Source organism: Suillus bovinus, assembly GCF_016758785.1.
Source record: "Suillus bovinus strain UH-Sbo-P2 chromosome Unknown EDB93scaffold_50, whole genome shotgun sequence".
Taxonomy (NCBI): domain Eukaryota; kingdom Fungi; phylum Basidiomycota; class Agaricomycetes; order Boletales; family Suillaceae; genus Suillus; species Suillus bovinus.
The window spans coordinates 151,633-178,968 of NW_024542106.1; the positions used below are offsets into that span (position 1 = coordinate 151,633).

Sequence of the window (27,336 nt, forward strand, 5' to 3'; positions counted from 1 at the left end):
AATCTCCTCAAGGCTTACACCATGTCTTGCACCGTCTTCTCCCTTGTCTTATGCATAGCCTTCCATAAAGTAAGAGCTGGCCACACTGCGCGCCTCATGAATGGAGCATTGCGGTCGTGGAATGAGCTATGTGTCTGAAGCGTGACAACGAGGTAAACTGTAAAGAGCGTGAGCGAAATGGTAATCTCGACGTAGCGGCTGAGCGTCTGTAGAGATCCTGAATTGAACTCTACGACGTTCATTCCAAACACAGACTAAGAGTACGAGGTCAGATGGGTTGCGCACTAAAAGAACTTCCGTGCTTACAGCTAAGAAGCTTGCCGGCAGAAAGACCATCGTGAGGTACGAGATCTAAAAGTTTGTTGGTACACGATCAAGTCACTTTAGTTTCAGCAAAGAAGATACCTGTTTCATAGCTGCCGAGTCTCTGACCGTCGCTTCTGTCAGTTTTCGCGTCTGTCTACTGTCATCGAGATTGACAGTCGCAAAAGCAAGGTCCATCACATTCTTCAGGCGGTTGCCTAACATTCCACGTCGCCTTTCTAAACGATCTATTTCGCTAAGTAGATTCTCGGACTCCCTCGTCATAAGATCATTTGACTCTTTGCGCTGTTCTTTGGTGACTGTCACTAGAGTGCATGGCCGGATTATGGGTCTTCGCAATAAATTGTACAGTTACTTCAAAGTCATGAAGGAGTGCTTGATACTGCAAGAGATGCGCTTGGAGGATATGGAGCTCCCGCGTGAGCTCCATGTTATTCGTCTGCAGTACCTTTGACTCCTAAATGTTCTTTAGCAACATACCACCTCTACTCCACATGAGGATGACATACCAGTTCACTAAGATGTTTGTACAGCAGCTCAAAGGACTCATCCCATGCATACAGTGGATACCACAAAATTGCGAGGAAGGCGAAAGTCGGGTCTTTTGACTTTGCGAATATTTTTTGCCAGTACACACTGCCCCCGACGAGCTGCATGAGCGAGTGGAGGCGCCTTGCGGATGTCCGGCACCATGTAGACTCGGGATGGTAGGAGATGATGGTGCTTGTGTTTACGCCACGGACCATATGAATCGCGAGTAGGTCGATAAAGAGCATGTTACCATCTAGGAAGGATGTTGGGATGCGAATACAGGGACCTTTATACACATACCATTCATAGGGAAAGGAGCCTGGGTGTTGATATGAAGGTCTGTTAAAGGTGAATAGAATGACTACGATAGATGATTAGTCTCTTACTCATGGGTTGCAATGGTGCTGTTGCAGAGGTGGGTGTTGACCGAGAATTTCTACGTAGCGTTCGTACAAATGGAAGGGTAATAGTAATGTCTATCGCACAACATCAGCATGGGACCCAAAATAGAAGAGTTGCACTTACGATCTCCTTCTTTATGGATAGGCGCTTCCTGGTATCGTGAGGGTATCCAATTGATAGAGGACGTGAAAAAAAATGGTTCGATGTTGTACCTGTGTATGATGAGTCTCAGACCAAGTAGAAGTAAGAAAACGACATACTTTGTGCCCAGCATGCGCAAGACCTCCGGGGTTAAGTCATCAACAAATATGGATCGCACTCGAATACCTTCTGTACGCTGCAAAACCATATTACGTTTTAACTAGCCTTCGAGGGACGTGAGACTCACTTTCTCCTGTAATATATCCCAAAACTGATCCACATTTTGAGCTCCCACTACGGTTGTATGACCATGTCCTCCGATATTTGGGCTTGCAAAACTCCCGTTGTCGAGTACATCCATCCAGTAAATGGTGCTAGATGCGTTCACCGAACACTTTTCAATCATCTTGCTACGCTCTACTTGGTCTGGAGTCCAGTTCCCGAATTGGTTTCGAGGGTACCCCCGCCAGGATTGATCAATGACAGTTGGAGAAGTTGTGGATTCTACGTCAAAGTCCATCCATGGCCATGGCCCCGATGGTGCGGCATGGCGATATCTGGGGAGAGGATCAGTTTGCACAAATAGAGTAAATCATAGGACAAAACTTACGGTGGTGCAGGCACGGCAGGTGGCATAGCTGTATTGCTATCCTTGAAGTTTTGGAGAGAAAAGTCCTCCAAGTTGTCCGGGTCATGGCGTACTTTGAAGGCGGCGGCTAGTGTTTGGAGTGCCATGATGGCTTAGCGGTTGGTGTCAGTTCATGCAGGAATTGTCGTGAAGGGGGACGATGAGTATATATAATTACGGTAAGACAGGCGCCTAACGCTGCTCTCCGACCGTTCTCGACTTGGCCATCCATCAGTGCCATCAATCAGGGTTGCCTTTTTCAACCAATGATCAAATTTTGAAAGTAGTATTACATAAGAGTAATCCGCTCACTTCGAATGCCGTATTATTTTACGGTCACTGTGCACAAGAGGGAGGCTTGCCTCACCCTGGCCTGAAGTATGAGGCATGTGAGGACATCCGAGGCTATCCGAGGACATGCGCTAGCAATACAACCAAAAAAAAGGTGATATAATCGCAAATCACCGAGTTCAAGTATATATGAAACAGAGTTGTTGGAACGAATGTTAGGCTCTCATGCATAGAGAGAAACTTATGGCAGGTCGAGAGCCTCACCCAACCGCCAACTAGGGGCATCATTCCATCATGTCAGCGTGTATCCACGGCAGCATAATAATGTTGCTTGTTTGGGTAGGAGTGCACCGTGACTTCCATCCAGTAGCAATTGAGACGCTTAAAAAACATGACAGGGACTCATCTCGTACTAAATACCTGAGTCTCCCTCAGGCCCCAGAGGTCAATAGCAATTTGTCAATTGCTCGTATGCATCTGACGTTGCCTTGGGGTGTTCGTCGTCCCGAGTTATCAGCAGTCAACGGATCCTAGTCTGCTCAGATCCTATTAGGCCTAGCATCTTGGCATACCGTGATTAATATTAACTTGGCGGCCAGCGCTATCAGCCTGGGAGTCGGGACTTGGTTTTATGCGAGCAGGTAACCTCGTGTATGAGAGAGTGGCGATTCAAAAATAAATTATCGGAACTCGGATCCCTAATATTATGTAATAACATCGCGCTCAAGCGCTCGTGTGGCTCCCATTGAAGATATCCACAGTATTTTGGTCAAGTCACATCTTCCCATATTCTCCAGTGCAAACGGGTGTGCAGATATGATCCGGGTAGATGCTTGCACCAATCATATGCATACGGGACAGGCCGTCTGTGAGATGTTATGGCTACTCGACTTGTCCGTGCCAGTCTTGGCGAAATTAATCAAACTATACGCGGGGACATCGGAAAAATGATGCATGCAGCAAAACATGTCTTCGTGCCTGCAAGATCACTTGGAGGTTGGCACGATCTAACTCGAATCTGATTGCACAATCCAATCTCAAAATTTCAATTTCTACACCATGTCACGGTCGTACGCGCCGTTCAAAAAACGTTATGAGGGGGATCCCTGCACGGCATCTCTGCAAAGCTCGACCTCCGTGAGGGGGAAAAACTACTTGGGGTCAGTTTCGCCTGTTGCAATCGGCAGAACTGGCAAAACTCTGGGCTAGTTATACACGATATTCCTAATGAAGACTCATCAGTGTTGCCTCGTCCTTGCCGTTGCAATGGCCCGCTTCAACCTCATCTAGACTACTAGTCTGGTTCATCCGCTGTTCGACCCAATCCAACTCGTCAAAATCAAAAAATTCCCCTCCAGCACTTCAACTTCGTTGATGTTCGGAACTTCCTTCGAGGTCTTCAACTCTTCGAGAGCTACAGATTCGCCAGCATGAGCAACGTTCTTGACCAGCCAAAGTCATCTGCATCACGACTCACGAGGCTCGGTCGAGAGTTGAGGTGTCGAAAGGTCGAAACTGTCGTTGATCAGGGGGGCATCCTCCAGCAAGCACCATCTTGCTTTAGGGATGTTCCATTGAACTCGAACTACATGTATGTCATCAGATCTACAATACGTTTTTCCAAGTCTGGGCCTCTGCCAAGTTCTGCCACTCCCTTGGCGTGAGTTTTGCCGCTGACTTCAAGCGCTGATCGGGCACAACCGGTTGGCAGAACTCGGAAATGCATGCGCATACCGGGCAGGGTCAGGACTTGGTTTTATTTGATCTTTTAACTCGTGTCTGCTTTGCGGTGAGTGCCTGTCACGGTGATCTGAAAATAAATATTCAATGTTTCTTTGAGCGCCCTCAGTACATGCACCCTCGAAGTTCAAAGAATTCACCGGCCCCCTGATGCAGTCGGGAGCTCTTGTACACCAGAATATCACAGTATTTCGGTCAAGTCGCATTTTCCCGTACTCGTGTGCACCGACATGATCCGGGTATATCTCCACTCGTGCCTATACTAATCATAAGAGACAGACTCGTCTGGACTACGTCTTTGAGATGTCATAGCTACTCGACTTGTCTGCTAGTAACAAGCCTATCATATATCTTACACTCGATACTACCCTACATTCTGCGAGGCGAGAAAATCGTTACACCTTACCAGCTTTACCATCCAGGTCTTTCAGCCTGCCATCAATAACTGGCGAAATCACAGGCAAGTCCTTCTCGACTTTAAGCTCTTTCGTCTCCTCCTGGACCGTGTTATCCCACGCCTCGTTCCGCATAACAACTTGAATACAATACGTCCCCTCAATCTCAATACCCCTCCTATGCCTCTCGTACCCATCCACCATATTCACATCCTCATGTTCTGCGACACGAAGCGCAAAGGTCTGCAACGCGGTAGACGCGACCCACATGCACGAGGCAATCACCGTTTGTTGAATCGCCTCCGCAAGATCCAAAGTCATGTCCTGGAGTGCATGAACACTGTCAGATATGTTCTGCGCGGAGCGAGAGGGCGGCATTAGAGGCGGCGATAGAGGCGGCCCAGTTGCTTTGGAGACACTGCCAGATACGCTCTGCGCAGAGCGAGAGGCGGCGTCAGCCACTTTACCCAAAGGGTACGGCGATCTGGGTGAGAAGCCGATGGGGATGCCAGGCAGTGACCACGAAGACTCAAAAAATTCTCCGCTGTTCCATGAGGATCCTGAAAGAGGTTTAGGGGAAGGTCCGTGGCTGTCTGGTCCAGGGTCTGGCGAGGCGGAGGGGCCTGGGCTGAATGGAGATGAAGCGCGTGGTTTGGGGAAGAATCCTGGGATGCTTGGGCTAGTGATTTTATCTGAGAGCACCTTAGGAACGCTGGGCATATTGGGCATGCTGGGCATATTGAGCGCGTTTGGTATCTTGGGTATCTTCACCTTGGGTATCTTTGGCATCGAAATGATGGACGCGTCGAGCTGTGGAAGATTGAACGTTGTTCTGGCTTTAGAGACAAAGTTGAATGTCTCAGGGAGAAGGTCTTTCGGTTTCGCTTCCGGGTCACGCGAAACCTTGTTGACAAAGTGAGCACCTTAAACACGGTTCAGAAGTTTCAGAAGTGCCGGATGAAATCAGTGTATCTCGCTTACCGAGTAGAAATTTCCGGATCAGCGTGCTCTTTGGCTGTCCGTTCTCACCGTTCAGGATGAGCTTTTGCTGCTCGAGGACAGTATATCCGTCGCCACCTTGGGTCATGTATTCCCCGACCGTAACGATATACTTTCGATCATGATTGCGTTTAATCTCCTCCTTGTCGATGAGCTTGGGTTTCCCATCGGGTCCAACCTGCTTGGTTTCTTCGCGGAGCCACATCTTCTCAATACGCTTTCCAGATTCCTTGGACGTTCTCCATTCCACACGGAACCCGGAGATGGCAGGGAAGCGTCTAAATAGTGTCAATCTAAGTCGCGACACATCAATACCGAGCTTACCCTTCCTGGACGGGCCACTTGGAGAGACCAGACTCCATTGCCGTCCACAGAGCTTCTCCGTCCATCTCGACAACGACCATCGGGTCGGGAAACGATAACATTTGCATGAGATCACCGAGGGTAATCGGTCCTAGACTCAGTTGTTTCATACCTAGGAACGAATGCATCGCGTAATATGCTTACCCCTACTGTACTTCGAATCTCCTCGAATGTCTCCCATACAAATGATAACGCAGTCGACAGCTGGGTATCCGAGTTTCTCGAGCACGTCGTTGTAAACAGGTTTCAGACAGTCGGCAATCCAATTACCCAACGCAGACTATACTTGTCATCAGAAACTTGAAACTGACAGAAATGGACTTGTTAAAACCTCTCCTGTACGGACAACTGAGGAACGTGCGTCGAGCTCAACTTTGCTAGTACAAATCGGATCAGACATGGCTTTATTGATATCACCCAGCTCGTCGTCGATGACGCTTTGCATCTTGGGGTCAACGGCCAAGCCACTAGTGGTGCGGTGCCGGATGCCTAACAATCAATATTCAGCATCTTGATCACACCTCGAATGCTGTGGACGTGCCACTGATGGACTCGATAAGCTTCTTCCTGACAGATCCCGCGGGTGTATCCTTTAGTGTTAGAGTAACTTCACTAAGGTCCTGGAAGTCGGTACCGCTCTTCACGATTAGCGTGTTTCCGGTGTCACTCGCAGCATCTGGGAGTGATGGGTCGTCACTGTAGCCATCCCACGATCCGATGCCTTTAGAAATCCAGTAGATATGGTCGTGCCCTCCGAGTAACAGATCGACTCCGTGCTCAGAAGCAATATTAGATCCGTCTTGTGCCCAAGGAGCGAGGGCGTGAAGTTCATCAGCAAGTTTGATGTCCTAGCTCATTTTAGCGTCATGTCGATGCCATTATTATCATAGAGACTTACGTTCGGAATTCTGCAAGTATTACTGAGACAATGGGAATCGTTCGTAGACAATAGGAACTCACCTCGAATGTGTCAAAGCAAAGACCAAATCGCAATTGTGGGGAGACTCTCGAAGGACTTGAGAAAGATTCTTGCCAACTTCAGTCATATCCTTCCATTCAAAATTGTCTGGCCAGCCAGTAATAGTCGCGATCCATTGCCTAAGCGAGATATCAATAATACTATTTTAGATGCAATACGAGAAATAATCACTTCTCTACCAAGCCAATGAAACCTATACGGACTCCAGTCTTTTCGATCACATGGAAGGCCTTCAGAGGTTCGGGGACGGCACCGGTGTCTGTGTCAATGATATTACTCAGAAGCCAGGGCTTGAAAAACCGGATCAGGCATCCATCGTTTTGGATGCAGTTGAAAACGCACGAAGTTTGTTTCATGGATAAGCTCTGCCAATCGACGGTAGCCTGTGTACAATTAAGTCGTTGGTTCTTTATCGAATTGGGATGACAGCACCAAAATCAAATTCGTGGTTTCCTGGAAGCGGTCATCAGACGGGAGTTCAGACGCTGGACGAGCGACAGAACCTCACCTGCAACGCTAACATCAACATTCAATGCCTTCATCACAGCCGCCTGTTAGGATTATGAGCATTGTTGAAGGAGCATAGAAGGGTTGTCTCGTCACCATATGCTTTCCTCTGGTGATTGAACTTTGCCAAGACGGAGAGAAGGTGTCACCAGAAAAAATGGTCAATCCGTCCTGGATGCCATCTGTCGCCCATTTATTTTTGACGTTTGACAGTAAAGTGGCGAACTTTGTCACATCGATGTTCTCTTCCTTCTTGTCGATCTGGGGAAGGCCGTTAATCCGAATGTTTACAAGTTACAAGTTAAATCAATACCTCGAGCTTCTGGTTAGAAACTTGGTACACGTCGTTGAAATGCACAATCTTGAGTACATTCTTTTTGCCTGGAGGCGGAGTAACAGGTTTGACACGATCGTGCTCTGCGCGCCAGACCTCAATCCCTTGTTCATATTGCTCCCAAGTGAGGCCTCCTGGATTGGTGTGACGGATAAGGACACCTTGAAAATGGTCTTTAGCCGATATTAGCTTATCTAAAGCAACTGTGGTTACCCTTTTTCGACAAGTCACAAGAAACTTCATTGTCAAAGTAGACCTACGCTGGAGCTTGAGGTACGCACAAACTGGACAAAAAAAGTCCATACCATATCCTCGTACGCGTATTTGCTCCACCCATGAATGCGCTCAAAGTGCTTGGTCTTGGATTCTGGGAAGGAGAAATGGCGTCAGTGGTTCCGAGAGACAGATCACGATATCCTACCATTGCTATTTCGTCATATCTTACCATCTTTATGATGGATTTCTGTTTGTTGTCTCTTGGATCTGTGGCATGGAAGTAGTATAGCACTCGGTTTACCCTGAGAAATAGAATTCAGTGCATGTCACCACTGCAACACGATGAAAACCAACAATGCTTTGCTATCATGTTTCGATACGAGCGCGATAGATGCACCATTCTTCAACGCATTTTCGATGATTCTCGGAATGTCAGGACAGAGTGTTACTGCATTTTGATTGTTACTGGATATCCATCAGTCTACGGCATATCCAAAAGCCTATGAAGTGACCTTTTGTCTTTTGTAAGCCAAGTATCAACCTTCTTGACGTTGTCTGCTAACTTGGAGGACGCGCCGCTGCCTTTCCCCCAAAGTTCCTCGCGGAGAGAACCCAAAAAGAGCACCCCACTAGACTACAATTTAGTAGGCCACTGATTTTAGGAACGCATAAAAATTGCCTAGTTTCGAACGCTATGAGTTTTGGGAACATGAGAAAGGTCGGAGAGGTCGGCCAACACCGTCTCGTCTCAATAAATACTTATAATTTGTCTTAAACTTGATGAGGCTACGCACCAGGCCTTGCTTTTCAAATTGAGCCAGGGCCAGTAGGAGTGACCTTCTTTCGCAGAATTCGAGATGTGGGGCTTCGGAGAGGTCAAAAGACCTTCAGGAACTGTAAAATCTTTCCAAATTGATCGGGAACGGACCTCTCAGCCTGTGCCAGGTCGATAAGTACTTGCACGGCAGAACTGCTGACAAGTGGCCGGACCGACTTTATATTGCTGGTCGATAATCATGATCAGATGATGAGTCAGTATCAGATCGATAAGTACTTACACAGCAGAACTGCCACTGACAAGTAGCCGGACCAACTTAAGACGATGACTTCACAACAGGGTGAGCAGGCGCACAAGGTCATTTTGGTTGGCATTGGGTGAGCAAGACTGTCGGGGCGTGTTTGAAGTTCAACCGAACCGCTGAATATTTGATTTAGAGGCGCATCTTGTTCCGGAAAGACAACCGTCGCCAAACTCCTCCGTAACATTATCCCAAACAGTGTCGTTATTCATCAGGATGTAAGTCGTTTATGATGTGGCACCGTTCTTGGTACTGATTTGCCAAGCATAGGATTTTGCACCCGTCAGTGTTGGAAACATCCTAGTATCTTGCAATCTCACTTTTATCGCAGCCTTACGAAACCATTCCGTATCATCCTATCCACAAGGTCCAAGACTGGGACAGCGCACCGACTGCTATAGACTGGCCTAAACTTCGAGAGTTCGTTAAGCAAGTAAAGCAGACAGGCGAACTCCCTCCCGAACACAAGAGTGCCGACCACCTCAACAAGCAGACAGAACTGCCCATATGCAAAGAAAGTGAAGCGCACTGGAAAGAAGTTTTTGGCCGCCTTGCTGAGAAATCTGGTGATAAAGTCGTATGGGCCCTCGTCGATGGCTTCCTCTTGTATTGGGACCCTGTAGGCTCCCATATGATTGTTCTTTTGCAGCATTGAATATCACTGTGCAGGTCGTTGTCGAGCATTTGGATCTCAAAGTGTTCCTCAGGACGCCGCACGATGTGCTCAAGGAACGTCGAGAAAACCGCGCAACTTACGTCACAACTGGTAAGCTGATAACTCGCACGAAAATCTTTACTGACTCGGAGAGATTCTTAAGAGGCTGAAACGTGGACCGATGCCCCCAACTACTGGGAGAATATTGTCTGGCCCGCCTATGTTGACGGCCATAAAGGCATCTTCATGAATGATGATGTCGAGCACGGAAAACCTAGGGAAGACATAGTGCCCGGTTTACTGCTGATAGAAGCTCAGGAACACACAATGGATGATATCGTCTCAATGTGTTGCAAGCACTTTGTAGACTATGCGGAGCGGTCGTAAGAAGCGTAAATTTATACCATGATTGTATAGCAGTACGTCCGAGTCAAGGAAGAAGCTCGAAGTTCATAGTCACCTGCATAGGTACCATCAAGAATGCAGCAGCCAGTCTATCCAGCTACATACCCCAGGCGAGTATTTCAGGCATGGACGGACACTGCGCGCGCTGCGTTTTTGGGACACGACGAACAGTAAATTTTCATCTTCATTCGCCGCATAGAACATTCATTGGAATATCGAGAAAGGTACATTCTTTTTATTGACCTAATTCCAGACTAATAAATTAACTTGAATTACATGGTACTGAGAGTGCAATACCGGACGGAGAATGCGAGGGAAGTTGTATTGCGAAATATCGATATCGGAAGAGATCATGATTGAATCCTACCAAGTACATACGGGCGGATCGTTGGATTTTTTCCTACGCAATCAAAATCTAGTCTCGTTCATACCACCACCTTACGTCGCTCAAATATTTTTGGCAGTCAGTGTCGTCTATCGCACGTCTTGTCATCTGCGCCTCGTATTCGGTCTTGACCATCCAATTGATCCAGTATCTCCTCTGAAAGCGATGAAAACATGTGGAGAGGTTAATGTTGACGCACCTACAAATTCTTCTGGAGTGTATTTCGTACCAGGCTCGCCACTATTCCACACAAGCTTGTCATGGCCACGAACATAGTAACGGCCGTCCCATTTCATGCGAACAGCAAAACCCCTTTTGCCGATGTCGAGAACCCCATTCAGGAACAGTGTTGGGGCACTTACTGTTGGCATCCGAAGCGCCAGAGTCGAAGAAGACCGAGAGACCCGATGGACAGGCATAGTGACGTTCCGGCCCGGCTTAGGCTTGGCCTGGGGGGGCTTAGGCTTGCCATATTTCAAGCCTAGGCCGTGAGCCCAAGCCAGCCCAAAGCCGTGGCTTGAGCCGCACTAGGCCGCGGCTTCGTGGTATGCAAAACTGTAGATTCGTAGTTTAGTAGCACAAGAAAATACATGAAGTAACTAGTCAGAAAACTCGTCATCATCTAAAATCAAAGCATCCCAAGCATCCTCCTCATCTGCGACATCAGTCCTCTCCTCACTGTCAGCTTCCAATTCAGAGTCATCAAATGCCTCCGACTCCACGAGAGAGGATGGTCCAGGTTCGCGAAAGAGAAGGTCGTGTCGTATCGCACATTTGACACATTGGAGAGCTTCCACAATGTCTCCTTTAAGCCGGTTCCGTCGTTTGCTGATCGTGATGCCACCTTGCGAAAATGCGCGCTCGCTTGATACTGATGACGACATGATGGATAGGTAATCTCGTGCGAGCGAGGCCCATACTGGATATCTTGGTGCATTTATCTTGAGCAAAATTGACATCAGTGCGAATTTTCCAAGTAGCGCAAGCCATAGTACGTACCCCCCACCATTGTATGGTAGATACACCTGGTGGTAGAGCTGCCTCAACAGTCTCCAGGTAGCTCATAAATTCGGCCCTCCATGGCCGTGATGGATCGCCAATCGAAGTAGGGGTAATCGAAGTAGGGGTGGGGTTCATAAGTGAGTCGTCCTCCGAATCACTGATGACTTCGCAGATGAGTGACTTGAGACCACCTGCCTTGCTTTTATTCGACGTGGGCTGGGATGACGACAAAAACGTAGCTTCTTCATTCAGCTCACGATAACGAGCTTTGAACTGGCGGCAAAATCAGACTATCGTGCAAAGGCAAAAAAAAGCTCGACTCACCACTTCCTCCGCAGTGCTTACCACGTCATCATGCAAATTTTCTGGCCAGTGGTGCTTGAAATAAGTCATTTTCCCTACTGGATCAAGCACTACATTTGCAAGCATTAGAGTATTTATTGAATTATAATAAACAACTTACACGTTGCCATTATATATGCAGGGGACTGCGTTGTCCTCTCATAATACTCGTCTACCTTGGCAGCGGCTGCTTGAAGCGATGGAGCGAACCATGCATACTTAGACCTTTCGGCACGCGAAGACCAAGCCCTGTAGAGGGTTTCAAGCGCTGGGATTGTGAGGTGCAGAGTCGAGCCACGTTCAGATGAGAATGCTTGCTGTGCGACATCGGCATACTAAAGAATTAACATGAGAAGTTAGTATAAATAAATTAGAAACTCTCGTACTGAAAGAAGATCAGCAAATTGGCCGACACGTGTCCATTCACCAGCCGAGAGTTGAAGAAAGTCGATCTTGGCACGTTTTGCCAAGTCACGCTCTTGACGACCTATCTCGTATACAAAAGTATCAATGTGCTAGAGCCGATAATAAGCTTGAACGAGTAGAATTATGACAATAAGAAATAACGTACCTCCCTGTTTGTCTTGGCACAATTAAGCATTATATATGTCGAGGACCACCGAACTTTCATGTCAATCAACAGTTGAGTTGGTTGAGACACTCCCGCTTTGGTCTGCACACTCCGGTACATTTCCTTTTGCTTCGCAGATGACCGTTCCTGCAGGACATCAATATATCTTCGTAGTGTCATATGATTCTAACAAAAACGAACGTACCTTGACACAAATACTTCGAACAAGGGCTATTTCATCCCGAGTGGCCAGTTCATGACTTTTTGGTTCGTGCGGGTTGTAATACAGCGCTTTGCTGTACGTGCTGATTAGACTCTGCGTTGCAAGATTAATAACGTGAGCCAAGCAGCTGCACAAATAATGAGTGTCATAGCAAGTTCGGACAATGACAGGACTTACTTGATTTTGCGCTGGCGCCAGGGAAACACTTTGTTATATTTAGCCTTGTATATGCGCGCGAATTCATGCAGTGTCGTCCCATTGTTTGCAGCGTTGTCACAGGTGACATGCCCTAGCTAAGTTATATGAGCGCTGTAAGACGTCGTAGTCAAATAAACTGATTTACCTTCTGTGCAATCCCAACACGATCGAGAATTTTGAATAAGGCCCCGCCCAGCCGCTTGCCACTATGTGCATTGTTGACTTTTGTGAAACTGAGGAGTGAGCTTTCAATTTCCCATTGCATGGGTACCTTCTCTTCAATCCAATGCCCCGTGACCGCAAAATAACCGTCGACGTTCTCCGCTTGCCATGCGTTGCACGTGGTATTAATGTTTCCCTTGACAGCAGCGCTCTATAAAGCCCAATGAGACAAAATACAAACAGACAACAGACATCACTCATGTTCAGCATGTTCCTTAGCCTCGTAAGGTGGTTTTTAAACATTCTCATGATTTCGGCACGAGTGCCCTTCCTACCCGGAATCCTGACTCTGTTGGTTGCGCGAGAAGCAACATGAATCAGCTCTTGAAATTTAGGGTGTTCAAGCGCTTGTATAGGCTAAAAAAATAAGCTGTCAGTCATGGTTTTGAATTGAGGAAGGCAGATGTACCTGATCAGTCGTGACAAGCCATTCAATGGCAGTTTGTCTGAACAACTTGTCAGAATATGGTACAACTCGTTCGGCCTTGTGTTCAGTGAGATGGGCATTGATCCTTTGCTGTGCAGCGTTCTCCTTTCGAGCCTTCACGTCGCCAGGTAACATTGATTCGAATGCATGTTGGTTTGCCCATTTTAGTGATGTGGAGGTTCGGTTCTGAACCACAGTTCGAACCAGACTTTTCGTGGACTGGGCCACGGTCCAGTTCAACATTCAGAGTATAGGCTGAACTGGACCGATGGTCCAGTCCAGCGTTCAGCATTCCTTGAACACGTTGAACGCGTCCGAACCTTTTTGAACTGCTTCCATTTTAGGCTACTCACACATACGAGATGACATCACCCACACACACAATACACTGAACATGACATGATTACTCGCGACTTTTTCGCTTGGAATCCGATTCACAAGGACCATGCCACACTGGCAAGGTCCGTGAAGGTTTGTTTGCCTACCACTAACCCAAACATTACAAAGGAAGAACCTGATAAGGTATGGAGACTTTGGTTAATTTGGTTTAGTGCTAATGTATTTGTTAATGGGTCGTTTTTTTTCTAGGGTAGCTACATGAATTGTTCGGCACTCATGAACTTGATGGAAGTTAAAATGGATCAAATTCAAGGTAAGCTCAACTCTCTTCAAGCTTTCCCCCTCACAACATGGCTGACCAGTGTGGTCTGGGTGCAGATGGAACTCTCCTCGACACCAGTCAAATCCGATGGTACAACAATCCCAACGACGATACTCCACTGCCTGTGCTTCCCGCTCAGGCACGTCGCTCGACTCATATCCCACGCCCTGCACCCAAGCTTGTTGACCCCAACAACGCTGTCTTGCGCAAACGCAAGGCTAGCAGGTCAGTGGTCACGAGTGAGGGCTCTGAGGGGGAAAGTGACTGTGAAGGAGACCAGGATAACAGGGTAACTACGGATGCAGCTACTGACATGGATCATGAGACAGATATCGACGGCATCACCCCCTCTGAGTCTGCTTCACAGTAGTGTACCAGTACTCCTTACTACTAGCTATAGTACAATCGAGTATATTTACAATGCGTTCGATGTTCGAACGCTGAACCGGACATGAACCGGACGCCATGAATGCGTTCATGGCGTCCGGTTCAGCGTTCAGCAAAACGATTGAACCGGACATGAGGTCCGGTTCAGCGTTCGCAAAATTTGTTGCTGAACCGGACCAAACCGGACTTCCGCAACACTAGCCCATTTGCGATACTTGCCAGAAAAATGGGCCTCAGCATGGCGACGAAGGGTGGTGATTTCATTGACGAGGACACATTTTTTCCTATGAACGAGTGAGTGAACGAGTAGTATGAGAGTACAAAGGTAGACTTACGGACAAACACTACACTTTCAGTGTTTCTTCACTTTGCCATTGGCCCCGGTTTGCTCAAACGTCACTCCAAAGAATGCGTCGATATCGGCAGTTTTGCCTTCCTGAGACGATCCTGGGTCCGCGATCGAGACATCGATGTAGATGAAAACCCCATCTCCGTCAACCAACTCGGGAGACTTCTCTGGGGCCTTCTGTTTCTTTCTATGAGGCTTAGGGTTTGTACGAGCATCCTCACGGACCGAGTCGTGGTCTTCGTCGACAGATTCGTTGTCTTCGATGTCGACGAAGGTATCATCAGGATGCGAGCGCTTGTTGGATGAGGGAATAACTGAGGGTGGGGGAGGCACATTGGACGAGGGAATAGCTGTGGGTGGGGGAGGTACAGGCTTGGGTTGGGCAGAAACCTCCGAAGCACGCTTGGCTGCCTCCGCGGCACGGAATTCATTGATAGCTTTAGTTTGGGATGGAAGGCTGGCCTTCTCCAAGTGTTGGAGGAGGGCAGCAGTGGGTTTGATCTTGCGTATGGGACGAGGATGCACGATAGGTTCGTCTTCGTTATCTGTGTGGACTGTACCGGTCATTGTGGGCTGCTAGGTAGATACAACACATATACACATACCACATATATAAAAAAGAACGTGATTCGAAAACAGATTAAGTTTGCAAAGGCAGCGAAGTTGAAGCGCCAGGCAAGACTGTAGAGGTGCATGGATTGCTGAATGTTTTCTTTTCAAGACCGGGGCAAATATCAGCGAGCTTTCAAAGATAAATAACATGACAACGGCGACTCACTGTGATCTCATTCTGACATACCTCATGGTATGATTGATGATCGATTGACTGAGAAGCTGATACCGATCATCAGAAAACAACATTAACATAAACAGAAACTTACATACCGAAACAGATTGCTTGCTAAGCCACGGCTTGGGCCGGCGGCTTAGGCTTCGCAAAATTGAAGCCTGGGCCAAAGCCCTGGTCAGGCCGTGTCCTAGGCCTGGGCTGGGCCTGGCTGAATCAGGCCCGGCTTGGCCTGGCCCAGGGCTTGAAGCCGAGCTGGAACATCACTAGACAGGCATGAGATGACGAGTAGGAAATGACAAGGAGCAGGTACGAGCACAAGTCATTGGTCGAGGGAGGTCGGGAACGGAAGGAACAGGGAGTACCTGTTGACGTCGGGACCGAAATGGTCCAAAGTAAATTTTCACCTTCAAAATAATCGAGAGCGCTTACCGTATTAATACCAGCGCCCAAATGTTACGAGCATCTCAGTTCTTTCCAGAAACTGAGACGTGAGTCTATACCTTTATCGTTATTGTTACACCTAACTGACTCAGCGTAGTTATTCTTACCTGTTAGGTACACGCTTCGTCAATAAGAGTTCTTTCCAGAAACTGAGACTTATTCTTACCTGTTAGATCATTTCTATCCCGCTCTACCTCTAATCTCTAGACTTACCAGTCCAAGAGACGAGCCTTTTCGTTAACTACAAACTTAACATTACCCAAATGGGCATCCCTGGAAGGCGATGGGCGTCAAGGCACAAGATAAAGTTCTCAGCTCACCGATGTTCGACACCATACTCCTTTACAGCCCACTCCAATCTATCCACCACGAGATGGAAAGCACATCTGACATAGACTTGGAAAGGAACGGTGAAAGTGAAGTGCTTGTACCCCGGGGTCTCCCAAATCGGCGTGCCGTGAATGTACTTTGATTGGAACCACCCACAAAAGCGGTCCAACTCTGGAGCCCTCAATTCGCCTACAAGTTTGAGGTTCCGAAACTCTATCGCAATCATAAAGAGGAACTGTTCGTCCTCTTGGTTGGGTTTGTTTTTGGGTTCAAATGGACGGCCAGACTCGATCACTTTGTAGATCTCCACAAAGCGCGTTTGAAAACATGATCTCCAATACCTGAGCTTCTTAATAACAGACTCGGGGTCATGCTTGGCTCGGTAAGCTTCTGCAAATTTTCCTGCGCCTAGGCGAGCACCGAGTGAAGGCATGCCAGTATCTGGCTACACATTAGAAGTGCACTGTAAAAAGTTAAAACGAGACTTTCATACAAACTGCAAGCTTTCCCACAGATTGTTTGTGATTGTGTCCATGAGAGCCGTTGGTGCTTTGCAATGCATCTTGATACTCCTTCCATGTAATGCCAGTTTGCTTGTCGACCACTTTGAGCTGCACACCTAGCGGACACTCTTAGGACGTGATAGAGCCTTGAATGAAGCTCAACATTACCGTGATCTGCATTAACCTTTCGACTTTCATTGGAATCCAAGTCAAAGAAGACCTGAAGAATAATTAGCGTGCAGTTAGTTGTGTGCGCAGGTGAAGAGCCACCATCTCGGAGTAGTCGAACCCGCTCCATTCCTTGATATGTTTGAACATGTCCGACTTCAATTCTGCATCAATATCAGAAGAAGTTCTCCTTTGACTTCGTTACATACCGCTGCTGTTCTCGTTGTATTTAATAAATCTGGGGTTGATGGGCTGCATTGCAGCATTTATGTCTGGCGCGTTAAACAGATAAAGTGCGCGATCACACCTGGACAACATTAGCTGAGAGGCACTCATTCTGGAGCTAGCTTACAGGGCCTTGTTTCCGTTGTTCGAAACGATTGCTATCTGTAAGTTGTTCTTATTCATGTCATGAAAGATGCGAGTGATGTCCGAGAACAGATCGATGTGGTTGTCTGAATTGCTGCATAATATGCTGAATTAGGAGCATCTCACTACTCCAGCTACGACAAACCTTGAATCTTCGACGATGTGGTTCATGCCAAACCTGAGTCAAAGTTTGTCTGGTGAGCCTTTGCCAAATTTTGCGTTGAGCTTCTGGTTCCAAAAGACGTAACTAGGGCGCTAAGGAAGTAACATTCTTCAGAGAAAGCCTGCAGCTTACTCTAGTTCAAATGCACACAGTTTGACCACCATCTTGGTTAAACACGACGGGAGCTAAGCAGTTGCAAGGAAGAGGTCACAGAGAAGGTCTAAACCTGGATTGGATCTGGTTGCATCCACCTTGGTGTTTAAACATTTAAACATTGAGGCGGAGGCTGGATATTACTCTGCGTGCTACTGAGTCATACGCTGAAATGCCCAATGGTGGGGAAGGACTTACTCGGAGCTTGTCCAATTGTAGTGGCACGCATGCAGCAAGTTCCCAAATATTAATTTAAATTCTGGGAAAGTTGGATTGAGATTAATATTAATATTAGTAGGCGGTGTAGAGTAATATTACTGTACAGGATGGCCAACTATTTTGATTCGACATCATCGCCTCACTGACTCGGACCTGTCTCTACTCCTGAGGCACTATGGCCATCTCTAGACAGGTTTCTCGCTGAGAAAATTCTTCCTCTATGGAAGTTGGAAGCATGATACAGATATTGTGCCAAGTCCCCCCCCCCCCAAAACACGTGCGATTGCATACAATTTTAACAATCTGTGTTATCAATGTCGATAAACATACATCGTATGTATGTTACAAGAACATCTAGACGCTTGGGCCCCTACTATTTTTCTCCTAATCATCCTCGTATCAGCCCTCGCATCATACCCTTACCCCGACCTTACCCTTGTCATCCTCGTCATCCTCGCATTCCCTTTCGCCCTCTACCTGTCGCTTCAGCAAAGCCAGTACATTTGGCCGGATCCTTTCGCTGACGAAGCATACCCATGCTCCGTTTCACCACCTGACTGATCCTGCGGACAGTCCCTTGCCCTTACCGTCTGGACGGTAACCTATGACACGATGCACGACGCATCCCCTTTGCCCTGTTCCCTTTTACGATCTCTGACTCAGTGCGCAGTTGCACATGTGACGTATACTTAGATCCGCAGTTGCACGATCGTGCCCCTGCGCGTTTCACTTCTTATTTCGATCTTTTGACTCACTCTCTTATCTAGCACGTTCTACCTAGACCGAACGTGCCTTCCTGTTATGGTCTTACCCTCTACCGATTGCCTCTCCCGGTAGTACGAGTTATCATCCACTAATACGTTTCCTGTCCTCTATATAAACTCGCTACCATGTACTATATTCCTTAACTTGAATCTACTTGGTTCTTGACCTCCTACTCTCACCAGAGTGATCCTTCTGCCTCGCCAGCAGTCTATATTCTATCTTCTTATCTGCGCCTCAGCGGATAAGCCTATAGTCTCGACCTTTACTCATCGACTTCGTCGACGAGCAAAGCCCCTGTTAACTAGTCGGACTTCTGTCCTTCTAATTAACGACGATCCTTACAATTAACCTTCGGGTGTCGTAAGCCTAGGCCGATATAGCTTATCGTCTCGCAACTGCGTGACATAAGCTACCCGATTTGGACATAGGCGTCAAATCGTACTTGCCGAAGACACGCCAAGTACGACCCCTAACCTTGGGCTAGCCCAAGGACGTCCACAGACCGTTGACGACACAAGCTCTGTTTGAGCGTCGCCAACAGATACCATCCAAGTCGTAACAATGTATGGAATTTCAAAACCTGGTCACACGGAGATGGGTAATTTTACACTGGTGAGATGTCATGATCCTACCGAGATATAACCAGTCTTTACTTACATCCCCCACTAGGAAGTTCAGGCTCAATACCAGGGCCATGGTACATGCAACGAGGCGATACTAGAGGACGTCGAGACAACATCATCAGAAATCTGAAGAGAAATGAATGCAAATGGAATACAAATACATCGTGTCACTTAACATTGCCAGTTTGTGCTAACGCTCATCCCCCACTAGTCTGGGAAATTCAGGCTGACACGGTAAGTACATGCAACGAGGCAATATGTAAAAGGGCTCATCAGTACTAAGTAGGGAACATCAACAGAACTTATCTGACAGAAGTCCAAACCGAGAAATGGATGCAAATGGAATACATGTACATGTCACTCACATTAATTGGTGCGGTGTCTGGGAACCACCCTGCTCTCGACGCAGAATACTTATTTGCCAGTTCTGTGGACTTCCTTTTATGCTACCTGCGTGTTTTGCAAGTTATTCAGATTATATGCAAGGTCTGTCACTACAACCTGCTAGCAGATATACGAGCTGTGTCCGTAAATAACATGACTGCTGGCATGCAGAAACCTTAGGTTCAATCTCCAAGATGTAATTACAAGTTTACAACTATGTGACTATGCACCACTAAATGAAATCAATGACAGAAATTCTCCCCATACTTCTTAAAGTCAGCCCAGGTTACGTCTGGCACCTTGATGTTCCAATTCGAAATCTGCTCCTCAAATTTGACGAACTGCCCTCCAAGCGCAATCTTCTCATCGACTTGCTGGTCAGTGAGAGGAATAGTGAGCATCAAGGCATCTTGCACGGGGGTATAGACAACCATCTCATTCCACCTAGTCGGGGCGATAGGCATGCCACCCATGTGAAAATGATGCGAGAACAAGATGTAGGGCATCTTGACACCCCATTCTGCTACTTTTGCGTCGCGGTTCTCTTGATCCCATGCAATCTTGAACTTGTTGTCCCCCTGGATGTTGGTCATTATTGAGCTATCTTCTGGCGCCCAGATCTGGTGTGGCATATCAGCAGAGCTGTCAAGTGACACCATTTTTGAACCTTGTTTGTAGCTAGGAATTTCTTTCTATCTCTAGCCCAGAGCTCGCATACATGGGTTCTGGCAGTTGCACCGAAAGCGTTAGACTTGATCCAGTTGGCGAAGTACCTCACTCTGAGTAGTGATATTCTGGCCCGGCTTAGGTTCGGCTTCGAAGGGCTTAGGCTCACAAAAATTCAGAGCCTAGGCCGTGAGCCCAAGCCAGCCCAAAGCCGGGGCTTAAGCCCAACCAGGCCGCGGCTTTTCACAGCCAACAGACAGCTCAAGACCACTGTGGCATTAGGCAGCATAATTACAATATATCTAGTAAATGGCAGTGCTGCCTTCTCCACATGTTGAAGAAGGGCCACCAGTAGGTTTGGTTTTGCGTACAGGACGCGCAACACGGTGCTCGGTTTCTGTGCTCATCATAGGTAGGTAGCAGGTAGTTAAGATATTAGAGGGACACGTACCAACATAAATCAATTGAAAGATATTGGGTGGACAATCACACTTGCGAAGGTGAAGCACATAAGGCTTCAAAATTACCAAAAATATTGGCTTGTGCAGTTGAGATCTAGTTTGCCGACAGCAGAGTGAGTTATGTCAAGCTCACAAAGCACAAGACATAGCACTGGCAGCTCACCATGGCTTTTGCGTAGCAACACACAAGAGAAAAGGCGTCAAAGGAGGGTAAATTGCTGGATATGTTGGACAGAGTAGGCTTTTCGACTGCAATGTGAGTAACGTCGACCAACCGAAGCACAAATAAGACATGGCAACTCACTGCGACATATGGACCGTCAAAGCTGATAAGAGTGATGGAAGTCAGAAGGTCGAAAAGACAAAAATAGAGTCAGAAAATGTACCTCCGGTGAGGCTTCTATGGCAGTGCCACTGAACATGCCTAAGCCATGGCTTAGGCCACCGGCTCAGGCTTTTCAAAATTCAAGCCCAGGCCCAAGCCTTTCTCAGGCCGTGACTTAGGCCTAGGCTGGGCCCGGCTTATTTGGGCCCGGCTTGGGCCGGCCTAGGGCCTCAAGCCGAGCCGTGCACATCACTAGCTCTGAGGTACCAGTAAGAGACAGCGAAGAAAAAGGCAGAGTTTGCTTACATTCGGGCATCATCGGTGATATACATTGCATATCCCCAATGAGCAGCCTCCTTCAAGTCCACGCGGTTTTTTCCCTGCATTAACAGGTTGACCATACCTTCGTCCATGCCAGTGAATCCAATAAACATTGGATCGGAATAGCTCTTGAGGTTTTGTCCTATGTAAGGACTTCTTATAGTGTGAAGACAACGCCATTGGTCGAGGCCTTGCTGGTAATTTCCCCATGTCAAGCCCTTTTGATCACGAGACACCTGGAAAACAATGCCTGGTTGGGAAATAACCAGTGAGTAATTTGGGTAATATGCTCGCTTAAAGCTCACCTTGCTCCACTCGAACTAGGTTATTGGTAGCCTCTTCATTGAACAGAATCTACATCCAGAATCACGATGTGGACAAAGGGAGGGTAAACCACTTACCATATCTGTGTATTTATAAGGAGTCCATCCTTGTATTTTTTCATGTGTACAGTTTTATCTTCTGCTCGCGAAGGGTCAGGTATCCAGCACTCATGCATGGATGAACTTACCATCGTACACCTCATTGAACTTGACCATATGAATGATAGATTTCTTTTTGTTGTCTTTTGGGTCCATGACATTCCACCACCACAGAGCTCGGTTGCAGCTGTTATCATGAGTGAATGTAGGTAATTTAATGATGTTCAAGACTCATGCAGCTTTACTCTTATTCCTGGACATGATTGCCAGCTTTGTGTTGTGCTTGAGAATATTGTAAATGATTTTGGGAACGTCTCCATACATGCCCCAGCGCTCATTGTGATTCCTGGAAAAATGTGAGGAAGATTTGAGTCTCATATCCTGAAGAACTTACGTTCAATCCCTGAGCACCCATTCTGAGTTATCCTCTCACTCAATATTATCCTCGGCGGGTTTGTGTGCATTGGGTCCCTTGCCAATTTTTTAAATATCCAGCCAACCCCAGAATATCGTCCAGCTATAAATTTTCGTTGTCATTTGACGAAGACAAAGATGAAAATGACGCACTCTGTATCAAGTGCAGCCAACTTTGGGTAAGGGGACATAGTAGGGGTTGTCAAGAACAAGGGCTTGAGGCATGGCAGTTATAGCACTGTGTACCTGTTTGAATATAGCAATGACCACATGTCTGAACACCCATGCAGTTTTCCATAGCGCAACTCAAGCCCCCAGATAGGAATGATAAAAGATCGGTGATCATAACACAATGGCCGTACAATCAGATGTCTGACATGCAGAATGGACAGCTTCCAACAGTCCAATTTTCCTTTTTGTGGGGAACAAAGTTCGACTAAGCGCTGACACCACCAATAGCTACATGAGCAAGCCGGTCAAAACGGAGACTGCTTCATTCATCCGCGGCATGGAAATGGGGATAGCTTTCCAAAAAATGACTTCCATAGCTATGGCTTAATCCAATCCTCTTTCGCATTTTGGAAATTGGCCCAAGTATCCGGCGGAACAGTAATATTCCATGCCTTGATCTGGCTCTTGTACGTCACAAAGTTGCATTGAATTCTCTCCTCCAGTTGCTTGAGGGTAAGTGGTATAGTGAGCAGCAAAGCATCTTGCGTCTGGCGGTAGATGGCCATCTTGTTCCATCACTTGCCCTGGGGAATTGGCATGCCCTTCATCCAATGATGTCTCAAGAAGAGAATATAAGGCACATCGACCCCCCATCTCAAAACGAGTTGGTCGCGGTCTTCTTGACTCCATGCTGTATGTTGGTGGATCCAGTTCTTGTTGTTCATCATGATGAACCTGAGCTCTGGGACCCAGATCTACAGCACGCTGAGCTGAGCTGACGACAGTGCAACCCATACCACCTACCTTTCCGAGACTGTCAAATATGTCTTTGTCTCTGATCCACATCTCACAAATGCAAGTGTTTGTATCAGCACTAAATGTGTCAGCCTTAATCCAGTCGCTGAAATATTTGGCTCTTGCACGAGAGATGAGCACAAGGAAACAACTTGTGAGATAGGCGCTCACATTGTTGGGTTATCAGTTATATATGTTGCATAACCCCACCTCGCAGATTCCTTGAGGTCAACCCGACTCTTTCCTTGCATGAGGAGGTTGACTGTGCCCTTGTCCATGCATGAATAGCCGAGGAATACTCACCTAGGATATCTGGATGGATTTTGGCCAAGATAAGGACTTCTGATCCTCTTGCATTGCCTTCATAGTTCAATGCCCTTGTTGTAGGTATCCCAAGTCAGGCCGTGTTAATTGTGAGTCACTTGAAAAGTCACTCCTGCGAGCAAAATCAGTGCTGAGGGCATGTGTATGGCGGAACACTGACCTAACTTGAGCCTTACGATGTTGTGCCAAGCTGAGTCGTCAAATAGGATCTGGTGAATCAAGTCAATCCAGGTTCTAGCGAAACCCGATAAGTGCACCATTTTGGAATAGTCATACCCCGACCATCCCTGTATCCTCTCAAAGTGAGCCGTGCGTTCCTCTTGGAAACCAAAGTCAGGCGATGAAGAATATGTCGACTCTTTATAATTACCGTTGACAACCTCGTCATATTTTACCATATGAATGATTGACTTTTTTTCACAGGTCTTTGGATCAATGGCTTTGAAGTACCACAATGCTCTGTCACACCTGAGCGATCGTCAAAAAAAGGTCCTTAGATGTTCTGGTATCACTTACAGGGCTTTACTCCTGTTGCAAGAAATGATTGCCAACTGGGCTCCATTCTTCAAAATGTCAGTGATGATTCGAGGCACATTGTCATACAAACAAATAAAATTGTCGTGATTGCTGAGGGAGTTCTTGTCAGGCCACACTGTAAGAATAATACATCAAGTACTTACAATTAGAGGGCAATACTGATACATGTATACCTAAGACCCACAGCTGTCTATAATCTATAAGAGCTAATGTATCAGTGGAGGATCCTGGTCTGGTACTCAATCCACGGTTCTCTGGACCTGGTACCTGGCCTTCGTTTGATGGCATCGTGGTTCTTCAGTCTATCTATAGGTAACATTACTTCCATGTGATGACTGGGCCTGGATCATGAGATGCACATCCGATGGATGAGTCTGATCGGTAGGTTGATTATCAAAAATAGCACCAAGGTCCAAGTGACAAGTCCCCTGCTGGAGATTCCCGCTTGAATGCGAGGCTACACCATGTTCTGTGTGCGTTGTGACCCTCCAGGATCACCAGGTTTCCTACTCCTTCTGGTGCTGATGGTGTGTTAGTGAGTGTCATTTCTCAGTAAAATTATATTCGAGACTAAATAACGATGTAGAGCGACCATATATTAACGGATTGCACCCGTGGCGTTCATATTGTCAATGCTGCTTGGACGGCGTGATGTGTCCTACATGTCCTACTCCTCAGCTGGTGAGTGATCAAACACATGACACAAAAATTTGGTCAACTATCACATGACCCAGGATGTGGCACTTTTTCCTCGAGTTATGTCACCACTCGAGGAAAAAGTGCCATATTTTCTGGGTCATGTGACATGCAACAGCCCAGGACATGGCATGGGCTGCCTGTACCTGTAGGACTGATGTATCACTACTCTGCATTAGCCGAATTCCACACAATTCAAACTGAAATTTCTCCAAGTCCCGCAAATGCATAGCTGCCTAGAAACAGGTTTGAAAATTGTTTGAAAGCCAAATACCTATCTGTGTCACCCAATTCCACAAGTTCCAATATGTCAAGAACTAACAAATATTATTGCATTAACAAACACACGACACATGCAAGCAACTATGTATATGCAACAATGGTATAAATGACACAATGGTCGGAGACACGCATACGCACTCATTTGCATCCAGTCTTCCGAGTCGCAGATGAGCCACCAATATTGTTGGCTTCTGCAGCACGCCTGGATTGGAACCATTGACGTTTGCCTCGGCCATCCTGCTGATCCATTGATTCCGTCACTCTCTCATCAACCATGGTGGAGGCGCTGGAACCAGCCCTGTGAGCATTACCTTTATTCAACTGCTCTCCTTCAGATTCACATGCGCGCTTCTTGCCTGTATCAGAAGGGGGTCCTCTTGGGGCGGCATCAGACAGAGTTGTCAGAGTTTGGGTGGGGGGTGCACTGACAGGTGGCGTTGATAGAGTGCGGGTTGTCAATGAAGGCGCCTGGGAGGGTGGTGGAGTGGAGATAGGGAAGGTGAAGGTGGAATTTGTAGTGTGATAAGGCTGCAGTCCAGCTTCATTTGGGGTAGTAGCAGGTTCGTCTGTGGGGGTCCATGTGTTTTGTGTTTGATGAATTTGTGGTGGTGACGCAATAATCAGTAGTGAGTGTTGTGGGGCAAGGTATTGTTTGAGAATAGGTGGGTCGTGTTCGAGAATGGATGGGTCCTGCAGAAACAGATTCAAACTGTGCATCATCTCCGAGTCTTGAGGAGGTTGCGGAGGCATTGGAAGAATGGGAAGTGATGGCTGCGATGTGTTGTCCATGTCCATTTGTGGCGGAGATGCGTAAGGCTGGGAGAAGAATGGAATGTCGATGGTGTCCATGAGAGAAGAAAACTGTGAGTCAAACAACGCATCAGACATGGCAGTTGTGGTATTGAGAGTGGTATGTGGTGATATATCAGAGGGTAATTGGAGAGTAGATGAAGATTCAGAAGCAATGACCGGAGTGGATGGTGTATTGACCAGATGCAGCAAGCTTTGTCCCTTCGACAGTGCAGCTGCGTCAGCTGTTTAGAAAGAGGCATTAGTCTGATATCTTGTACTGAGTAAGGGTGACTGATGAAAAACATGTTCTACAAACTGCGTGTAAGGCACCATAATGTTCTGTGAGAATTGGGGATAGGCCTGACTGAACCGGTTGCCCAGTTTTGTTGTACCAACATGGAAACTACTGACATCAAGTGTCCCACCTGCAGCAGGATGTGGCCCACCCATGAGTACCGTGAATACCCAATCAGTCATTTCATGCAACTCCTCGAAGAACTGGGTCAAAATCGCAGCGATTTTGAATATGTAGCTGCACATGCTGTAAGAAAACATTGTTCATAGAAAGCAAGGAATGTAACTTACACATCCTTATTGTGATCCTGCTTCTTTGCTTCCTCTATTTCCGCACTTTTCGCCTCCTTCATTGCCTTGATAGCAGCAAGGACCTCTGCCTTCACTTCCTCGGATTCATTGTCAAAAGCGGCTTTGACATGCCGCTTAACAATACCCAGGGTAGTCTTCTTAGCCGGCCCAGCAAAGGGCACTTTTTTTAGCTCTTCCTGCTCAGTCTTTACCGCATCTTTGACTTTCGTATAGTGAGTTTTTGAGTACATTTCCCATGGTTGCAAGACACGATCAGGTTTGTCTGTCGAGCCCTTCATGATATTTTTCATCATTTTATTGACTGTGGCAGTGTGCTGCCCATTCGCCCGCCGACCCGCTTTTGATGTGCCCAAATCATTATGGAATTTCTCCATGAGGCGCTGTTAACATGATGAGGAACACATTATTGAAATTAATATTTGGACAGCATATACGTACCCGTTGACACAATGCCCAGGCTTCTGCCAGCACAGTAGACTGTTCCTTGGTTAAGTCCACATTGAGCGGAATGTCTTTAAAGACAACAGCATGCTCTGGAAATCTTGCTCCCCATGCCTCAAAAAAGGGATTCCAGAAAGGTTCGTAATTTCTGTTGGCCTTACATTCAAGGAATTGATTGTGGAATGTCGCCATAAACTCAATCTGCTCGGTAGAATATTTGGTGGGTGGCGCCATTGGTAAGATTAGATGTATGTTGCAGGTAATAGCTATTAGTTAGTGTGGCAATGAGATGAAAAATTCACTTCGAGTGTACGATTGTGAACCACGTGTGTTTTTGTCCGACTGCTAGAGATGGACCCATTCAGTGCAATGGTAGTATGTACATAGAGCTTTTATTTATGTTGAAGATTATGAGACAG

The 27,336-nt window shown here is 47.0% G+C and overlaps 12 protein-coding genes across 12 annotated transcripts; 2 read left to right on the top strand and 10 right to left on the bottom strand.

Moving 5' to 3' along the window:
* Positions 1-14: 14 nt before the first annotated feature.
* On the bottom strand, positions 15-2,133 carry EDB93DRAFT_1252799 (uncharacterized protein; the record flags this gene model as incomplete). The annotated part of the gene is made up of 11 exons (XM_041453340.1): positions 15-254; positions 307-351; positions 406-655; positions 708-781; positions 834-1,108; positions 1,156-1,194; positions 1,242-1,331; positions 1,381-1,469; positions 1,518-1,594; positions 1,646-1,955; positions 2,009-2,133. 11 exons carry the CDS (start codon positions 2,131-2,133, stop codon positions 15-17), a joined length of 1,614 nt encoding a protein of 537 aa, XP_041305251.1.
* A 2,224-nt stretch (positions 2,134-4,357) lies between these two features.
* EDB93DRAFT_678815 (uncharacterized protein) lies at positions 4,358-5,420 on the bottom strand. Its single transcript, XM_041457083.1, has one exon. The coding sequence runs from the start codon at positions 5,239-5,241 to the stop codon at positions 4,453-4,455; it is 789 nt and encodes a 262-aa protein (XP_041305252.1). The 5' UTR covers positions 5,242-5,420; the 3' UTR covers positions 4,358-4,452.
* EDB93DRAFT_1089827 (Metallo-dependent phosphatase) lies at positions 5,345-7,877 on the bottom strand (the record flags this gene model as incomplete). Its single annotated transcript, XM_041446235.1, has 13 exons — positions 5,345-5,729; positions 5,776-5,905; positions 5,959-6,094; positions 6,146-6,303; positions 6,359-6,662; positions 6,713-6,722; positions 6,775-6,912; positions 6,965-7,083; positions 7,136-7,176; positions 7,226-7,246; positions 7,302-7,344; positions 7,397-7,552; positions 7,614-7,877. The coding sequence occupies 13 exons, from the start codon at positions 7,875-7,877 to the stop codon at positions 5,345-5,347; spliced, it is 1,905 nt and encodes a 634-aa protein (XP_041305253.1).
* A 2-nt stretch (positions 7,878-7,879) lies between these two features.
* Positions 7,880-8,460, bottom strand: EDB93DRAFT_1089838 (uncharacterized protein; the record flags this gene model as incomplete). The annotated part of the gene is made up of 4 exons (XM_041446236.1): positions 7,880-8,001; positions 8,046-8,152; positions 8,205-8,315; positions 8,363-8,460. Coding segments are annotated over 4 exons (438 nt in total), but the record flags the coding sequence as incomplete, so codon positions are not given.
* Positions 8,461-8,952: 492 nt separating this feature from the next.
* Positions 8,953-9,971, top strand: EDB93DRAFT_1252801 (P-loop containing nucleoside triphosphate hydrolase protein; the record flags this gene model as incomplete). The annotated part of the gene is made up of 6 exons (XM_041453342.1): positions 8,953-9,005; positions 9,066-9,147; positions 9,200-9,211; positions 9,261-9,548; positions 9,599-9,695; positions 9,748-9,971. 6 exons carry the CDS (start codon positions 8,953-8,955, stop codon positions 9,969-9,971), a joined length of 756 nt encoding a protein of 251 aa, XP_041305255.1.
* Positions 9,972-10,000: 29 nt separating this feature from the next.
* Positions 10,001-10,828, bottom strand: EDB93DRAFT_678933 (uncharacterized protein). The gene is made up of 3 exons (XM_041457084.1): positions 10,578-10,828; positions 10,095-10,530; positions 10,001-10,044 (listed from the first exon to the last, which is right to left on the bottom strand). Exons 1-2 carry the CDS (start codon positions 10,791-10,793, stop codon positions 10,405-10,407), a joined length of 342 nt encoding a protein of 113 aa, XP_041305256.1. The 5' UTR covers positions 10,794-10,828; the 3' UTR covers positions 10,001-10,044; positions 10,095-10,404.
* Positions 10,829-13,758: 2,930 nt separating this feature from the next.
* On the top strand, positions 13,759-14,390 carry EDB93DRAFT_1252804 (uncharacterized protein; the record flags this gene model as incomplete). Its single annotated transcript, XM_041453343.1, has 3 exons — positions 13,759-13,881; positions 13,948-14,011; positions 14,077-14,390. The coding sequence occupies 3 exons, from the start codon at positions 13,759-13,761 to the stop codon at positions 14,388-14,390; spliced, it is 501 nt and encodes a 166-aa protein (XP_041305257.1).
* Positions 14,391-14,759: 369 nt separating this feature from the next.
* Positions 14,760-15,323, bottom strand: EDB93DRAFT_1252805 (uncharacterized protein; the record flags this gene model as incomplete). The annotated part of the gene is made up of 1 exon (XM_041453344.1): positions 14,760-15,323. One exon carries the CDS (start codon positions 15,321-15,323, stop codon positions 14,760-14,762), a length of 564 nt encoding a protein of 187 aa, XP_041305258.1.
* Positions 15,324-16,196: 873 nt separating this feature from the next.
* On the bottom strand, positions 16,197-17,453 carry EDB93DRAFT_1089858 (uncharacterized protein; the record flags this gene model as incomplete). The annotated part of the gene is made up of 7 exons (XM_041446239.1): positions 16,197-16,260; positions 16,308-16,762; positions 16,815-16,948; positions 16,989-17,040; positions 17,091-17,152; positions 17,198-17,295; positions 17,341-17,453. Coding segments are annotated over 7 exons (978 nt in total), but the record flags the coding sequence as incomplete, so codon positions are not given.
* Positions 17,454-19,906: 2,453 nt separating this feature from the next.
* EDB93DRAFT_1241866 (uncharacterized protein) lies at positions 19,907-22,464 on the bottom strand (the record flags this gene model as incomplete). Its single annotated transcript, XM_041451940.1, has 9 exons — positions 19,907-20,284; positions 20,383-20,443; positions 21,423-21,687; positions 21,743-21,791; positions 21,839-21,867; positions 21,949-22,046; positions 22,119-22,232; positions 22,293-22,330; positions 22,423-22,464. 9 exons carry the CDS (start codon positions 22,462-22,464, stop codon positions 19,907-19,909), a joined length of 1,074 nt encoding a protein of 357 aa, XP_041305260.1.
* A 357-nt stretch (positions 22,465-22,821) lies between these two features.
* EDB93DRAFT_1105921 (uncharacterized protein) lies at positions 22,822-24,388 on the bottom strand (the record flags this gene model as incomplete). The annotated part of the gene is made up of 8 exons (XM_041447558.1): positions 22,822-22,950; positions 23,086-23,199; positions 23,249-23,390; positions 23,411-23,501; positions 23,543-23,616; positions 23,840-24,031; positions 24,080-24,215; positions 24,244-24,388. 8 exons carry the CDS (start codon positions 24,386-24,388, stop codon positions 22,822-22,824), a joined length of 1,023 nt encoding a protein of 340 aa, XP_041305261.1.
* Positions 24,389-25,216: 828 nt separating this feature from the next.
* Positions 25,217-27,151, bottom strand: EDB93DRAFT_1252809 (uncharacterized protein; the record flags this gene model as incomplete). The annotated part of the gene is made up of 4 exons (XM_041453345.1): positions 25,217-26,112; positions 26,149-26,402; positions 26,456-26,856; positions 26,915-27,151. The coding sequence occupies 4 exons, from the start codon at positions 27,149-27,151 to the stop codon at positions 25,217-25,219; spliced, it is 1,788 nt and encodes a 595-aa protein (XP_041305262.1).
* Between the last annotated feature and the right edge of the window lie 185 nt (positions 27,152-27,336).

Excerpts from the sequence above, each read along its gene's own strand:
- EDB93DRAFT_678815 (XM_041457083.1), bottom strand. The coding sequence starts at position 5,241 with ATGCCAAAGATACCCAAGGTGAAGATACCCAAGATACCAAACGCGCTC.
- EDB93DRAFT_678933 (XM_041457084.1), bottom strand. The coding sequence starts at position 10,793 with ATGCCTGTCCATCGGGTCTCTCGGTCTTCTTCGACTCTGGCGCTTCGG. Across the intron at positions 10,531-10,577 it reads AATACACTCCAGAAGAATTT|AGGAGATACTGGATCAATTG; the intron begins GTAGGTGCGTCA and ends CATCGCTTTCAG.